At 39.4% G+C, this 16573-nt stretch overlaps 1 protein-coding gene across 1 annotated transcript in view; it reads left to right on the forward strand.

Moving 5' to 3' along the window:
• The window catches only part of ACSS3 (acyl-CoA synthetase short chain family member 3), a 124439-nt gene extending 111252 nt beyond the window's left edge, over nucleotides 1–13187 (forward strand). The window contains exons 12-16 of the mRNA XM_034772167.1: nucleotides 2948–3029; nucleotides 4069–4191; nucleotides 11469–11568; nucleotides 11664–11839; nucleotides 12127–13187. Coding sequence (XP_034628058.1) covers nucleotides 2948–3029; nucleotides 4069–4191; nucleotides 11469–11568; nucleotides 11664–11839; nucleotides 12127–12195 — 550 coding nt within the window. The 3' untranslated portion in view covers nucleotides 12196–13187. The remainder of the gene's footprint in view (nucleotides 1–2947; nucleotides 3030–4068; nucleotides 4192–11468; nucleotides 11569–11663; nucleotides 11840–12126) is intronic.
• The last annotated feature ends 3386 nt before the right edge of the window (nucleotides 13188–16573 follow it).

A 16573-nucleotide genomic window follows, 5' to 3' on the forward strand; every position in this document is an offset into this window, starting at 1 on the left:
TCCCGCAGGCCAGATGTGGCCCGCGGGCCATAGTTTGCCCACCTCTGGTCTAGATAATACTTAGCTCTGCCTTGAGTCCAGGGGACTGGACTAGATGACCTTTCAAAGTCCCTTCCAGTTCTATGATTTTATGAAATTAGCATGAGGCAACTTGTCTCTTTTTCTTCTTCTGAGAGCTAAAATCTTTGGACATGAAGGTTAATTAACTGAGGGTTCATTTTGAAATGATTGTTATAATGACCTCCAGCTTCCATTAGCAAAGGCAGCCTGATGAGGAGACCGATATTTTAACACAAAGTCTGACCTTTCTGTGATTATATATAATATGCATATATATATATGTGCATGTTTATGTGTGTAACCATTATTATTAGCAAAACAGAATGTTGTCTGTTCTCATAAGGAACATTAGCAAAGAAAAATCAAGCGAAAATTCCACTGCTGGGGGGAAACCAGAATCCTTGTATCTGTAGACTGTAAATGTCACAAGCCTTCTGTGTTTATTTTTAGAGGCAATTACCAGTACTTCTGTCTCCCTGGCTACTGTCACTCTTTACACCAGTAGTGGGCAACATGCGGCCCATCAGGGTAATCTGATTGCAGGCCGCGAGACATGTTGTTGATGTTGACCGTCCACAGGCACGGCCCCCTGCAGTTCCCAGCAACAAACAAAAAACCCCACACACAATCCTGACATTATTACTAATTTCTTTAGAAATTCTTGCACTCTAAGCAAGACTTATGCAAATGACCTGGTGCTACGCCTGAGGTAGTTTAGTCGCTAAAGTACTGATCTACTGCTATTGACCAATCAAGAAATCAGGATTCCCTGATGTCATATGTTACATATTTCTTCTGGTTTTAATTTTCAGAAATCATATTTACAAAACATCAAAATGAGGTTCTTATTTTAGAAATATGATGGGTTCTTCTATTTAATCACTAAATTGGGAGTGTTTGTATGCAACTCTGGAGAAATCATTAATGACTGTCAATGTGTAGTATCCTTTCTCTCTATCATAAGGACATCTCAGACAAATAAATTAAAGGTGCAAAACTTGAATTCTTATACAGTTAGCAACCAGGCAACAAACATGGTAATTACCATTCTCTCGTGGTTTCTCTTGAATCTGAACAAGAATTTTTTCTTTAAAGCTCTCACATTTCCAAACACATGGCTTGATCCATTCCTGGGTTTCTTCAAGCAATATGTCCACAAAAATGGGGTTACTCTTTTGCAAAGCAACTAGTACTCCCACTCTGTTTGGGCACCTGAAGCTATCCAATAAACCCACCAAAATGGGCAATGTGGGGAGTGGCTAGATACCCCATGGATGCTCATACACTTTACTGGGAAGTGTCCCATCAGCTGAACCCCTGACCACATCCTGTTGCCAAATACACCCTTCTGGTCCTCTTAAAGTGAATCACGTGGAGGATAGCTGAGTCTGACCCTGAGAGGCCCCCATCATCTTTGGAAGAACAGTGATGATTTAGATTATTTTGCCATGGCTTATTCTGTTAATACTTTCTATAGAAAAAAGGAAATTGTCCTTTTGTGCTGATAAAAGTAAAGCCTGTAGTGTAGATGTGGTTGACCTACTAACACTGTTTCCTGTGGGCTAAAATCCCACATGCAGTTTATATTTATCACTATGAACACTGCTACACTACTGGGAATGTTTCAGTGCTGGAGGTATTGTCCTTTGGATAGTGTTATGAATCATAGTGGCGTTTGTCAGTGTTTGGTGACTGCCAGGGTGAAAGTGAAGATCCCATGTATGAGGTATTACTTGTGAGTAATACATCCATCCCAAACTCATGCCAGGGAGACCTTTTATGCCACATAATTGAATTGATCTAATATATGCATGCACACTCTCTCTCTTCCCTCTTGTGCACTCTCTCTCCCCCACCCTGCTTTCAGAGTTAACCTGTATAGAATCCCAGTTCAACACCCCCCTTTCCCCCCGAATTTATATTTTTTAGGGTTAAACCTAGTTTCCTTGAACTTTTTATCGACAGTCAACTCTGTGGAATTTAAAAAATCACCATTTCTCCTTGTCAGCCCAGGAAGCTTTGCAGCTTGTTCCCATCTGACAGGAATTATGTATGTGGAATACTCCTTCTCTCATCTTCATCACATTCAGATGCTGACTAAAGTGGCAGAAAGGAGCACATGTTGAAAACTCAGCTCATGGTGCATTTCAACTTTTGTCATTTCTGTTTTCTTCTATGAATTAAACCCAAATTATTTTATTTTTGAAAATATAGGTTTTTACCTCTTTCCATTTTCCTCCCCCCAATAATTCCTACAGTTTAATCCGCATAATTTCACTTCATTTTTGTACAATTAAAATAACTATAATCACCTGAAAATTCTGTGATCCAGAGCCTCATGACGTTGAAGTCAGTGGTGCTGGGTCAATTTACACAAACTGAGGATCTGATCGTATGTGTGTGTGTGTGTGTGTGTGTACACGTATGTATTGTATATATTGTAAAATGTCTGTATCCATATAGAAGATACTATATGTATTTGTGCCAGGGGCTTTATCTTGGGCAATGTTTTAAACTGAATGATGACGACAGATATTTATAGCACTTTTTTCACATTTACTAGGGCAAACTTTATTTTACTAGAAGTTGGAGGCCCTAGTGTTCTATAAAATGTATCAGCTAGCTGTATCTTCAAGTTTAGAACTATATGAATGTGATTTAACAATAGTTTATGAAATACATAACTTTCAGAATCATCTGTCACTAAGCAATATAGGTGTTAAGGGAACTGTCATCCAATTGCATAATCCTCATATGCTTACCTGAGTGTGCAATATGAATGCAGTTCTATCACATTGTGATTATCTATTATACTATGCATCATTGAAGTTTTTAAGTTTGTATCTTATTATTCTAACTACTGCACTATTTTCCTTTTTAATGTAAGGTTACCTTTGCCTCCTGGAGCCTTCTCGGGTCTCTGGAAAAATCAGGAAACGTTCAAGGAGTTATATTTCCAAAAATTTCCTGTAAGAATTGCAAAAGGAACTATATAAACTACCAGTAATGGTATGGCATTGAATGATCTTAGTAGTTAGGATTTTGTCATTTCTTCTTTTGATGAGAGAGCTTTGATATGTATCTCTATGTAAGATTAAAATCATTTAAAGTTAAACCTTTCATTGTGCAGAATATTAGAATGTAGTCACTCTCTTTTAAAGAAAATCTAAAATATACAGTTTGTCTTCTGTGTGGGGTAACATATGCAGGAGGGGAGCATGACTAGGGAAGGGAATCAGTTCATAGATGAATAAATTACGCTTTCCCCATCAGATCCACACATGGAAGAGATTGTACCTAAGCTGATCTCCTCCCTACGCAGAAGTGTGTGTGTGTGTGTGTGTTTCTATGCATGACCAAGGAGGAAGATTTGGTTCAAGGGTGGAAATAGCTGAGGGAACAGATTTATGTGTGGACAAGTTGTCATTTTGTGGTCTGGCAAGGTGTTGCTATCATGCTTCTGGGTCAAGATATTCCCAAAAGAAACAGGAATATCATGAGAATTTGAGTTCAATTTTGCTGCCCCATCCTTTAGAGACAACCCCCACTCTTCCTCTGGACTCAGGGGAGCCCCATCTTCCAGGGGTTCTGAGGGAGCAGTGAACAGGCTGGAAAAGGTGTGAGTGGACTTGTGGGGCATATACTGTTCCTGCTGACCCCACCGAGTTCACTCGGGGAGGGGAACCCAAGCTGTATTATGAAATAAGAACAGTGAATAAAGTGTTCCAGAATAAAATCCTTGTAATGAAAAAATAATAATTGGGAAAAGAAGGAACTGCAGAGTTGATAAAGATTTTTCACCTTTAAAGTTGATGTGATCCTATTTTGCACCATGAAGGTAAATATTTTGATAATTTTTAACACATAAACTTTAGGTGGGAGATGACTATATTAAACAGGCCAGTAACTTTTTTCATTTTGAGTGAGTCACTCATCCATTTTGCTGGTAGAACATTGCTGATGACCTTAGCATTAATACCAATTTATTTCTTGTGGTTTTATTTTCAGGGATACTATGATACCATGGATGCTGGGTACATGGACGAAGATGGCTACTTATATGTCATGTCTCGAGTTGATGACGTGATCAATGTTGCAGGTCATAGAATTTCTGCAGGTGCAATTGAGGAGGTGAGCACAAACTTAACAGTGAAAATGGGTACAAAAAAGCTGGCATCACAAGGTACGTCTACACATTGAGTGGGAGCCTGTGGAAGTGAGTCTCAGAGCCCAGGTTTCAGAGTAGCAGCCGTGTTAGTCTGTATCCACAAAAAGAACAGGAGTACTTATGGCACCTTAGAGACCAACACATTTATTTGAGCATAAGCTTTCGTGGGCCACAGCCCACTTCATCGGATGCATAGAATGGAACATATAGTGAGGAGATATGTATACATACAGAGAACATGAAAAAGTGGGAGTTCCCCTACCAACTCTAAGAGGCTAATTAATTAAGATGAGCTACTCTCAGCAGGAGAAAAAAAACTTTTGTAGTGATAATCAGGATAGCCCAGTCTCTACGCCAAAGAATAAATGGACACAAATCTGACATCAGGAATCATAACATTCAAAAACCAGTAGGAGAACACTTCAACCTCTCTGGTCACTCAGTAACAGATTTAAAGGTGGCAATTTTGCAACAGAAAAGCTTCAAAAACAGACTCCAACGAGAAACTGCTGAACTTGAATTAATATGCAAACTAGATACTATCAATTTAGGCTTAAATAAAGACTGGGAATGGCTGAGCCATTACACACATTGAATCTATTTCCCCATGTTAAGTATCCTCACACCTTCTTGTCAAACTGCCTTAAATGGGCTATCTTGATTATAATTGATTATCACTACAAAAGTTTTTTTTTTCCTGCTGACAATAGCTCATCTTAATTAATTAGCCTCTTAGAGTTGGTAGGGGAACTCCCACCTTTTCATGTTCTCTGTATGTATATATATCTCCTCACTCATTCCATTCTATGCATCCGATGAAGTGGGCTGTAGTCCACGAAAGCTTATGCTCAGAGCCCAGGTTGACAGGCTGTCACAACAGCAGATCTATGTGGGGAGGATCAAATCATCTCCCCCACCTCCCAATATGGACTTTACACAAGGTAATTTATGCGGCCGTATGAGACCCATGCCTCCAGCCCCTGGCATAAGGGGCATGTCTAAACCAGGGGCAATGGGGGGAACAGCAACAGCATGGCACTTCAGGGATTCTGCTAATTTAGGCTGCCCTACAATATTAAGTTATTCAAGGGACCACACCGGCCCCTAGAGCAACCCAGGGTTAGCAGGGCAGAAAGATGGCTTGAAGGTACGCAACACAGAATCTCACCACTGGTCTTTTACTTTTGTATCATTAAACAAATTATTCAGGCGTTGTTCCTTATCTTTCAGACTGGATCTGAAGCTGATAAAATGGCTGGTGTTGTGAATTACCCGAAGTTTAATATTGTACTACTTTATCTCTGTGTACCATGTGAGCTTTCTTCTTTTCTTTAATTTCAGTCTCTTGTTTTTCTGTCGTCTTCCCTACTGTTTTGTAATTTTGTTCCCCTGAAAACAATATACACTTAATCACAAGAAAATGCTTAGTTTTTCAATTCACCTTTTAAACCAAGCTAAAAAAAGCTAGATTGTAGTTAGTTTACAGAGCAAACTGCTATTTAAATGAGAAAACATTAACAACAACACAATTAACTTTTCAGTAAGATCAGTAAATACAGAATTAGAAGCTCAGTGAATCTTCCTTTAATTAAATGACAGTCACCTTGTCGAGTATGAATATTTATCTCCCTTTCCATTATAGCTACATGTAGTTGAGCAAGTTTTTCCTCAGATTTTGACTATAAATCTCAACTTCATCATGTTCCAATAAGAGTTGTTTATTTCACCAAGGTTTTCTATAAGTATCATCAGGGCCCTGTGAAACTACAGAAGTTACCATTTATCCTGTTGCTCAATTAATAGTTGTTACGTATTTGTGTTAATTTCAGCTTCCATCTTGTGCTCAGTGTGTGTGTGTCTCTTTCAGCTGGAGTTGCTCACCTTTTCTCTGAAGCAAGGGATTAATATTAAAGGGATTTAGCATGACTAATGCCCTCCTGACTGTCTTGCTGCTGCTGCTGCTGTAGAAAACAGGAATGCATCCTGTTTCAGTAACTACCATTCTAGAAACATTGCCTCTTTTTTTTATGTTTTTTCTTGTTTCTTATTTTTACAGCTTTTGAATGACTTGTCGCTGTTTCTATTTTCTATATTTCTATTTTGCATGCTTTTTAACATTTTATTATATTTTTTTAAAACTTTCTACTAATTTTTAAAGCTCTTATCTGGTACTTATGAATATGGAACCCCCTTCACTCTTCTTCAGAATTATCTATAAACTTTTTGAACTCCATGGAGGATATCTGGTCCAAGGGCCTGAAAGACTGCACTGGGAGTAGTGGCTTTAGAAGGGCTTAGTCCATAGGCAAAAAATGGGAGGCTGAGGACTTAAGGAAGGTAACTATTTACTTTGAACCTAACGGCAGGAGATGGGACCATAATGTCAAGTTCAGGGTTACAACTGTTTTTGTATGGTTTCCCTAAGTTGTATCAGTGTGTTATGTTTCCCTGAGGTGCACTGAATTTTTCATGATTTTTTTCTCTGCTTTGAATTTATTTTTATATCCCACTCCCGAGGGTTTAATTGATTAAGATTTTTCCTTTTCCTTTTGTGTGTGTTCACTTTTCTAGTGGTTGTCTCCATTTATGTGTTATATTCTATTCTTTACTCACTTACTTGTATTTTCCTTGATATATACAAAAAGCAGCTGACTGAGCAGGCAAAGGAATCTTCAGGGGGTGCTATTAAATGATAGACAAAGACTTCCTTTAATGGCAATTTGACATTTTGTAACCCAACAGTCAGGGAAGAATAGCCCTTCCTTTTAATGAGGGAATTCTTGAACCTGCAAAAGGAATTATAGACTACTCCAGCATCTCAGCAACCTGAAAGAGAATAGAACAAAAGTATTAAGGTCTCCTTAAAGGGTTAGAGTATTTTTATTCGCATCTGCTGCCATCATCTCTGTTTCCTTCCCCAGACCTGAAGAAGAGCTGTGTGTTGTTCAAAAGCTTGTACTTTTCACCAACAAAAGTTGGTCCAATAAAAGATATTATGTCACTTGGCACCATCATCTCTAGTAGTCACTGCAGCTAATGAAGGCCATCCCATGAGAAAAAGAGGCAAAGAAATTGGATCTGTTTGGTTGTAAGGATTATTCAGTGGTATCTCTTCAGGTCAGGATTGCAAACTACATAGCTATGCTAGCCAAATACAGTTATATACAATGGGACAAAATTGCAGTCATGGTTTTCTTCAAGGCAGAGATCTCAACCATGTATTTTGTTTTATCCTAATTTTATTATCAGAAGCAGCAAGATCAGTTTAAAAAGAGTCAGAGATTCCAAAAGAGAAGACTGTCCTCTTCATTTTCTACTCAACCATCTCATTCTCAGAAGCAACAGTTTTGATACTTCAGTGGAGGTTACTGCACTAGACTATGTGGATTGGTACCCTTCCCTTCCCCCTTTTGGGACCTGCCTTTCTTTTTTCAAGAGTGCTTGGACTTCAATAACATTGCGCTTTTGGGTCATCCAGACAGGATACACCCTCCAATTCCATACCATATTCCCTCTCATGCACCATTCTCATGCATCAGGAAAAACTGTCACTACTGGAGTTAGTGGAAATGATGCTGGTTCCCTTAGCCTTTGAGGGAAAGAGATTTTATTCCCCATACTTTCTTATATCAAAAAAGTATACTAGACCAGGTACTCCATAGTAGACCTTAGGCTCCTCAACATTGTCATCACCAATACAAAATTCTGACTCTGGCATCCATCATACCTTCTTTATATCCCATGGATTGGTTCAGTATACTTGATTGGTTCAGTACACTCGGTTCAGTGCAATACATCCTTTGCACAAGAAATGTTTTCATTTCCAAGTACTAGGCGATCATCATCAATTCCAGGTCTTTCCGTTCAGTCTCTCAACTGCACTCCAAGTGTTTACAAAATGTCTATTGTTTGTATCCGCCCATCTTCATCATCGAGGGTTTTATGTTTACCTGTCTCTTCACAATTAGTTAATCAGGGAAGATCAACTCAACAGGTCTCAGACTCAGTAAGATGGAATCTACATCTGTTCTCAAACTTGGTTCTAAAGTTCAATCTCAGGCTCAATCTCGGCCCATACAATTCCTAGGCATACATACCTGCCTCAGGAGAAGTTCCAGAATTTATCTCTCATATTTATTTTCAAGCCTGAGATTGGTCTCAAGTACTCATATCACACCCTTTGCCAGACTGAGGATGAGACCTCTTCAGTCCTGGATCAGGTCAGTTTACTATCCAAACATCCACAGAATGATCACCCCTTCATTGATGGCTAGAACCAAGCAATGTCTGTTGGGGGTGCCTTTCACTCCAATATTTCCCATTCAGATGATAGTGACCAATGCATCCACAAAGGGTTGGGGCGCTCAACTGGCTCTATTCCAGATATATGGACTCCTGTGGATTGTTCAGACCACATAAATGTTACAGAGCAGAGCAATTTGTTAGCCTGCAAAGAATTTCTTCCCTGATAAAGAACCAAACAGTAGAAGTTTTGAAAGTTTAACAGATAAAGTTACAATAACAAAATATTACATGGTACCTTGTGCGTGTGAAAATGGCTTGAGTTTATTTAAAAACTGAAACTCGTATCTTCTCTGCACTCTGCTTTTCATATTATTGCAAATAACTTAATTCCATAAATAACAGGATATTTATCTTAATGCTGTGCCAGTTAAGGCAAAATATGTATATATAATCACTGCTACCTTAAACGTATAGAAAGCTTCAGCATGTTGATATCATGTACATGTGTGCTGCAAAAATAGTGTCAATTGAACATACAAACTAGGAAGCAAAGGAATGTTCAGTGTGTTTGTGTGAGGAGGTTTCACATACTTTATGACAGCTGCCCTGCAATCTGAGGCATGTATTATTGGATTTAGATTACTGTCTGTCATTAGTGTGGGAGCGAATCTTTGTTTTTGCAATAGGCTATTTCTTTAAAGAAGCGTTGGCTCATGCTAATGGTTTATCCTTTGGCCTTGTTGCTTAACTCTTTGTAAAAAAACAGTGGCTTGGGACAATGTTAACTCATGGTGAATTTTGTGTACATTTTGCATACTATTTTATCAGCCAATGAGGAAAGCATTAATGGATATTATCACTAATATAATTCCTACAGGAAAGTTTGATTAAGAGTTGGACCACTCATACCAGTGGATCCAAAGAGTTTCTTAGGAGGGAAATCAAGGATGCATATCCTATAGTTTTTATAATCATTTTGGACACCTGGACCCATAGGTATATATGAAGAGCAAAACAGAGTACTTCAGGGGATATAGTCAGGATATCTATTTTGAAAAGCTGAAGTGTTTCTTGCCCAGGCAAACTGAGGTCTCATTTTACCTGGGTTTTGACTACATTTTGAGAGGAAATGGAGAGGACTCTCAGAGATATCTGAAAGATAGTAGATGAAGGTCTGTGCATTCATTCATTTTAGCTTCCTTCAGCTGCAACATTCATGTGCAGGTTTGTACTCATTAGTAAGTTCTTACAGCACTCCATAGTGTTGCTCCATGCAGGCTTTTTGAGGCAGGAATTTTGCCTTCATATATGTTCGCACAGCACCTAGTACACCCGCCAACACTCTTCATCCACCTAAAAGTCCCTAAAGATAGCAGATTAATTTTTCTCTGATGGTGATCCACCAATGAGGACTCTTCTCCTCAATTTCAATCTCCCTTTTTCCTCTTTAAAAGGTCACCAATGAATAGTGGGGAGATTATACAGGCCATTATGATGTTTTCTTTTGTACAGTTAGGAAAGTTCCCTGAGCAGGAGATGTGACTAGGAGGGAAGGAGACACATTTTTGTAAATGTTAATTTGATACTTCAACTTGACAGATAAATGTGAAGCAGTAATAACTTGTTTTATTGTTGCTGGTTTGGATTGGCAAAAAGTAAAATTTCAGATAAATTACTTATGTAATGTTAGCGCCCTCGTGGTCAAGTGGAATCTGCTCTGCAGGTAGCTCTGTCCAACAGAAGTGCGCAGGAACGCAGCAGGGAAAGTTCCTTCCACCCCAGGGGCACTTGTTTCAACCCCCCCTCCCCCCCCCGAGTAAACACACACCGGAAAAGTACAATGAATATAGGAAAGGGAAATGTTTATTTACAGAGGGATGAAAGGAAAAAAACAACGGGGAAATATAGGGGGAGGGTAAAACAGGATTGCATTCAACTCAAGGCCCCACAGGCCCAGTGGTAGCACAGTCTGGAAGGGCAGACACCGAGCAATGTGTCTGCACACAGAGTTCAGGAGTCCTTGGCAAAGCTCCAGTCCAGTGGTGAGTCTTGGGTGCTCCTGGTCATCTTCGGCCCCAACAAACCCCTCCGGTACCCTCTTCTGCCGCTCTCTGCAAACCCACGCAGAGTGACAACCTCCCCACTTAACTAGCTAACAGCCTCCCTCATTATTCCCAATGCAAAGGCACTCACAGCCCCCTGCAGCTCTGCACAGCAGTGATACTGGGTCCAGCTCCGGTTTGTTCTTCTTGGGTGATTCCTCCCCGGCACAGTGCTCCTCCTGGCTCCTGTCCTGGGTTGTCCCTGATCAGCCGCTCTGTCCCTCCCAGGCTTCAGGCAGGTTCTTGACTGCTTCACTCTTTGAGGGGCCTGCTTGCTGCAGCCCTTCTGTAGGGAGCTCCAGACACACACCCCCCGTGGCTCTCTTCCCTTCTCTCTGCTCCCCCTCCCACCAATAGCACTTCCTCCTTCTGAAACAATCAGCACTTCCCCCCTCAGGAAAAATATTTAAAAGGGCCATGCTCTCTCTAAACCCCAAAGGGGTTACGCTTATTAACATACTGCAGTTTGTGTTTCATTATAGAGTTGTAGTCTCTAGTTATGGTTGAAGAGGCTCTTTAGTTCCAAGTCCCTGCTTTCTGTACGATTGGAAAGATTACATATCTGAATTGTGATAGATCAGATATTCAAGAATGTACCAGCACTCACTTGCTCTTTCCTTCCTGCATAACTGTGTGAAACATGGATCATAATATTGTATTAACATAACATTTTCCAGCTAAGAACCTGTGAAACGTGTTAAAATGTGACATTGTCATTTTAATATTGCTGTAAAGATGACATTTTTATTACCTTTTCAATTGTATGTTGTGTTACCTAGGGATTGTTCTTATTTCCATCCAAACACTAGATTGTCTATGCTACCTGCATATTAATTACAGTAGAATATATACTCAGCTGTTTAATTTTTGTTTTGTTTTGTTTTCTCCCTCAGTCTGTTCTTTCCCATGGAGCTGTGGCTGATTGTGCTGTTGTTGGCCAAGAGGATGCCTTAAAAGGTCTTGTCCCATTAGCACTATGTGTATTAAGAAATGGTGAGAGCTCATTACTGTTCATCGACTCGTGTCTTGTGTCACTAAGATTTGTATAATGTTGTAAAGTAGTTACAGCATCTGAAATTCCTCACCAGGTATAAAGACAGAGGAGGAGATAGTTTTGGAAGAAATTGTTAAGCGTGTTCGAGAAAGCATTGGCCCAGTGGCAGCTTTCCGAAAGGCAGTGTTTGTGAAACAGATACCAAAGACACGTTCTGGCAAAATACCACGTTCTGCTCTTTCTGCTCTTGTCAATGGCAAACCATATCAGGTAAGCTATAGGTGCTCTTTATTCTAACAAGGGACGCTAGCACATCAGCAGAAGTGACTTAATCTTTTGGTTCTTTTATATATTTTGCTATTGGTTCACAATATCTGATATTGTAATGTCATTTTATTTTTGCCTGGTATATTTTATCTTCAGAATCTTTATAAATGCTTTCTTCTTGATTACTTTAGAAAAATTAGCATTAGAGGAGATATTGAACCAATTTCTCCTTTACTGTATGTGGTATTTGGCAATTCTCTATCATATGTTTATGTATGTTCTTCCCTCAGATAACTCCAACCATTGAAGATCCTGGTGTGTTTAAACATGTAGAAGAAATACTGAAGAAAAAACAATAATGTGACTTTTATCCATCATACAGTGTTTTTTAACAGTAAACTTCCGAACGTCTGGAATAAATGAAGAAATTTTGTATTCGGTAACACAGTTATAGAACATATTTTAGAAGTCTGAAATAACCTGGCACTAATTTTATTACTACAAGACTGTTGCTGCTTTCTGTGTCATATCATCATGGACAGTGAAACATTTTGAGTTTTGGCAGTATTTGTCATTTGTATTATACTGGAGGTTTAGACAGATATGAAGTAGATACTTACAGGAGAGAGTTTTAACAGAGCCTTGTGAAGAGGATTCATAAATTCATAGAGTTCAAGGCCAGAGGGGACCATCAGATCATATAGTCTGACTACCGTGTAACACAGGTTCTTAATTTCACCCAGTAACCCCTGCACTGAACACAATAACTTGTTTGGCTAAAGCATATCTTCTAGAAAAGTAGCCAGACTTGATTAGATGATTTGGAGAATCCACCACTTCCCTTGGTCACTTCTCAACCTTTTTTTGATAAACTAAACAGATTGAGCTCTTTAAGACTCTCACTATATGGCATTTTCTCCAGCCCTTAAATCAATTTTGTGTCTCTTTTCTGCATGTCTCCCCAGTTTTTCAGCTTCTTTTTAAAATGCGGACACCAGAACTTTATGCATTATCTCAATATCAGTTTCACCAATGCTGCATGAAGATATAAAATCACCTCCCAACTCCTACACCCTGTTTATATATACAAAGATCACATTAGCAGTTTTTGCCACTGCATCGCACTGGGAGCTTACGTTGATTTTCTCTACTATGACCCCTAAATTCTTTCCAGCATACAGACTCCCATTCTATAGGTCTGGCCCGCGTTCCTTGTTCTACTCCTGGTAGAATTCTGCGCCAAAAAGTTAAAAATTCTACGCACAATATTTTAAAATTCTGCAAAATTCTGCATATTTTGTCAAAATAATATAATCACACGAGTTTCAATTATTTTTGGTCATTTATTTCAAAATACTACCTGTCAACAAGTATGTCTGTAACAATACAGACAACAAAAAAAGACTCAGGAAATGTTTTTTGACAAACAGATTCCTTACTAGGCATATTAATACAGAACTCTGAGTAATAATTCATTTAAACTACAACACAGAACCATATTTCCCACACCCCTCAGAAGCAGAGCAAAGGCTTGGGGGAGTCAGGGATAACAGAGGAGTTGAGGGAGAGGGAGGTAAATTGCTGGGAAGGAGCCTGGGTATGGTGGGAAAAGTATGGAATAGGGGTTTTTTTGGGGGGAGAGGCAGGGAGGGATTGTTAAGGAGCTTCCCCCATGCAGACCCTGGCTGACCCCTAGCCTCTCCCATTCAGTCAGGCACATCCACCCCTGTCCCCGTGAGTCTCTGTGCCCTCACCCAGCCACTCCCTGTCCCTATGCAGCTCTGCCCCACCTCCCCTTGTCCCCATGTGTGTCTGCACCTCCCTCACCCTGTGCCTCAACTTCCATTCAGCCCCTGCCCCAGTCCTCCCCCACTAGCCCTTATGAGCCCCTGTCTGACACCTCACTCACACAGCCCCATCTCCTAACCTGGCGTGACAAGCGCTGCGAAGGCAGCTCTCTCTCTTCCCTCGCTGGTGGGGAGCTGCAACTTTGTTCTGTCGCCACAGCGCCCTCTGGTGGGCAAAAGGCAGAACTGCAGCAATATTTTGTCAGAAGCTCTTTCTGCGCGAAAAATTAGAAATCTGTGGGGCTCATTAAATATGTGCACACGCAGTAGTGCAGAATTCCTCCAGGAGTACTTGTTCTTAGATGTATAACTTTGTATTTGGATGCATTTTGTTTGCATAGTCCCCAGTTACCAAATTATCCAGATTGCTCTGCATGACTGCCCAGTCCTCATCATTATTTACCATTTCACCAATCTTAATGTCATCTGCAAATTGGATCCCTAGTGATTTTTATATTTACCTTCAGCTCACTGATGAAAATGTTGAATTGTATCAGGTATCATACTGATCCCAGTGGATTCCCACTAGAAATATCTCCATTCAATGATGATTCCCCATTGACAGTTACTTTTTGACAGACGTCTTTTAGCCAGTTCTTAATTCATTTAGCTGTGCTTTATTGATAATCGTATACTGCTAATTGTTTTAATCAGAATGTCATGTGATACTTTGTCAAAATCACTTAAATATACGTATATTACATCTTGCTGTTACTTTTGTCAACCAAACTTGTAAGCTTTTCCAAATGAAATCAGGTTTGTTTGACAAGACCTAATTTCATAAAACCATGTTGCCTAGCATTAATTATATTCCTATCCTTCAATTCCTTATCTGTTGAATCCTGTGTCAGCTTTTCCTTTAGTTCGTCCAGCATTGATTTCTGGCTAATTGGCCTATATTTACCCAGTTCATCTCACTTATCCTTTTTAAATATTGGCACATTCCTCCACTCTTCTGGAAGCTTTTTGAAAGTTATCCAGGCCTACTGAATTGAAAATGTTAATCACTAGTAGATGTGGCTTAACATCCTCTTGGACTAATGGACTGGACAATACAAGTGCATAAACTTGCTTCAATTCAAAAATATAAAACACAGCTATTTATTTTCTGCAGCAGTATTAACAATTTTACCATCTTCGCCTAGTAATGGGCCTATACCATTGCTAGGATTTCTTTTATTCCTAATGTACTTTAAAAATTCCTTCTTATTGTCCTTAGCCCTCGCAGCCATGGATTTCTCGATGTTTTTAGCTTCCCTTATCCATTTTCTACACTTCACACATTCTAATTTATATCAATCGCTATTCCTCCCCCTTTTCCATTTGTTGTATGTTGATTTTTTTTATTCCTAATTGCTGCCTTCACTTTGCCACTGAATTAGGATGGGCTTTTAGCCAAATTTTTTATCTTTATTGATTGTGGACTTATGGCTTTTTGGCCATTGACTTGGTGGTGCAGCATGCTAATTTGCTTGATGCTTTTCATGTGCATCTTTACTTTAAAGTTATGTCACAAATAGAGGGGAAAGAAGGAAGGAAAGACAAAGACTGAATTAGGACTGGATATCTTTCTAAAATATATCTCCAGCTCATACAAAAGTTATGGGCTTAATGCAGAAATTACTGGGTGAGGTTCTATGGTCTGTGTTATGCAGGAAGTGATTGTAGATAATGATAATAGTCCCTTCCAGCTTTAAAATCTGTGAACATCTTTTTATGGATGACCATCACTATATCCTTAATTCATATCATATTAAAAACAAATAAGATACAGAACGTTGACTTAATGATGGATCATCTAAATTTGGAATTTTCTGGCCTTTTACAGTGCGTGCCACTCTTAAGATAATGAAAGGGATAACCAGATTCTATGTGTGTATACTGCTGCTGAGCTAACCACATGCTTCAGGCCTGCAGTGAGAAACGGGAACAAAGGCAGCTACCAGGTAACATGATAACTGTTGGCTAATTGATGAGAAACAAAGAGTCACCGAGCATCTTTTTTACAGCAGTTTCTGACCACCTTCTCTCTCTCCACCCCCCGCCCCCCATAAAGCAGAGCTGTCCTTCCTGGGTAAGCCCCAGTCAAATTCTGCCCCCTCTTAGTTATGGTGCAGTCATTCTCATAAGGTGCTGAATATCACGGAGAGTTGTTTGAGCACCCCATGCATTTATGAGGTCATTGCAGGCTGCAGCTGCTAACGCAGTCAAAGGAGAGAGCTTGTACATTTGAGTGTGTTCTCCGTTTCAAGTGGTAGTTTTTAAAGCAGAATGAAATTAATAGTCTTTATTTTAAAATAAATATTTACAAAATTCATACAATAGATTTTAAAAAACAAGCATTCAAAGCAAAGAAGTCAGCATTTCCTGCCATACAAAATGACACTAAGCAACATGTGAATTCAAAAGTTGCTATAATGAACGAGAGACTCACTTAGTGAAGCTATGCTAAGGGAGAGTTCCTTAGTGAAGATAGTTTAGGGATCTCCAGTTATTTTACAGATCGGTCCATAGCTGAGGGATATATTTTGTTTGAAAGAGTATCTATAGGGATTTATGTATCCGGGGGTAGCCTGATACATACAGGTGTTAGTCTGTAGCCACAAAAACAACAAGGAGTCCAGTGGCACCTTAAAGACTAACAGATTTATTTGGGCATAAGCTTTCATGGGTAAAAAACACTTCTTCAGATGCATGGAGTGAAAATTACAGATACAGGCATTATATAATGACCTCACAAGTGGAGAACCTGATCGAATTGGCCCTGTCAACACTCAGATAGAATGAGTAGAGTCACATAATAATTGAGTCCATAGTTAATCTTATGCTTTACCAACCAGGATGAATACATTAACAATCCTGCTCTTCTCTTCAATTTGGGTGAAATCCA

The sequence above is a fragment of the Trachemys scripta genome, chromosome 1, assembly GCF_013100865.1.
Source record: "Trachemys scripta elegans isolate TJP31775 chromosome 1, CAS_Tse_1.0, whole genome shotgun sequence".
NCBI lineage: Eukaryota > Metazoa > Chordata > Testudines > Emydidae > Trachemys > Trachemys scripta.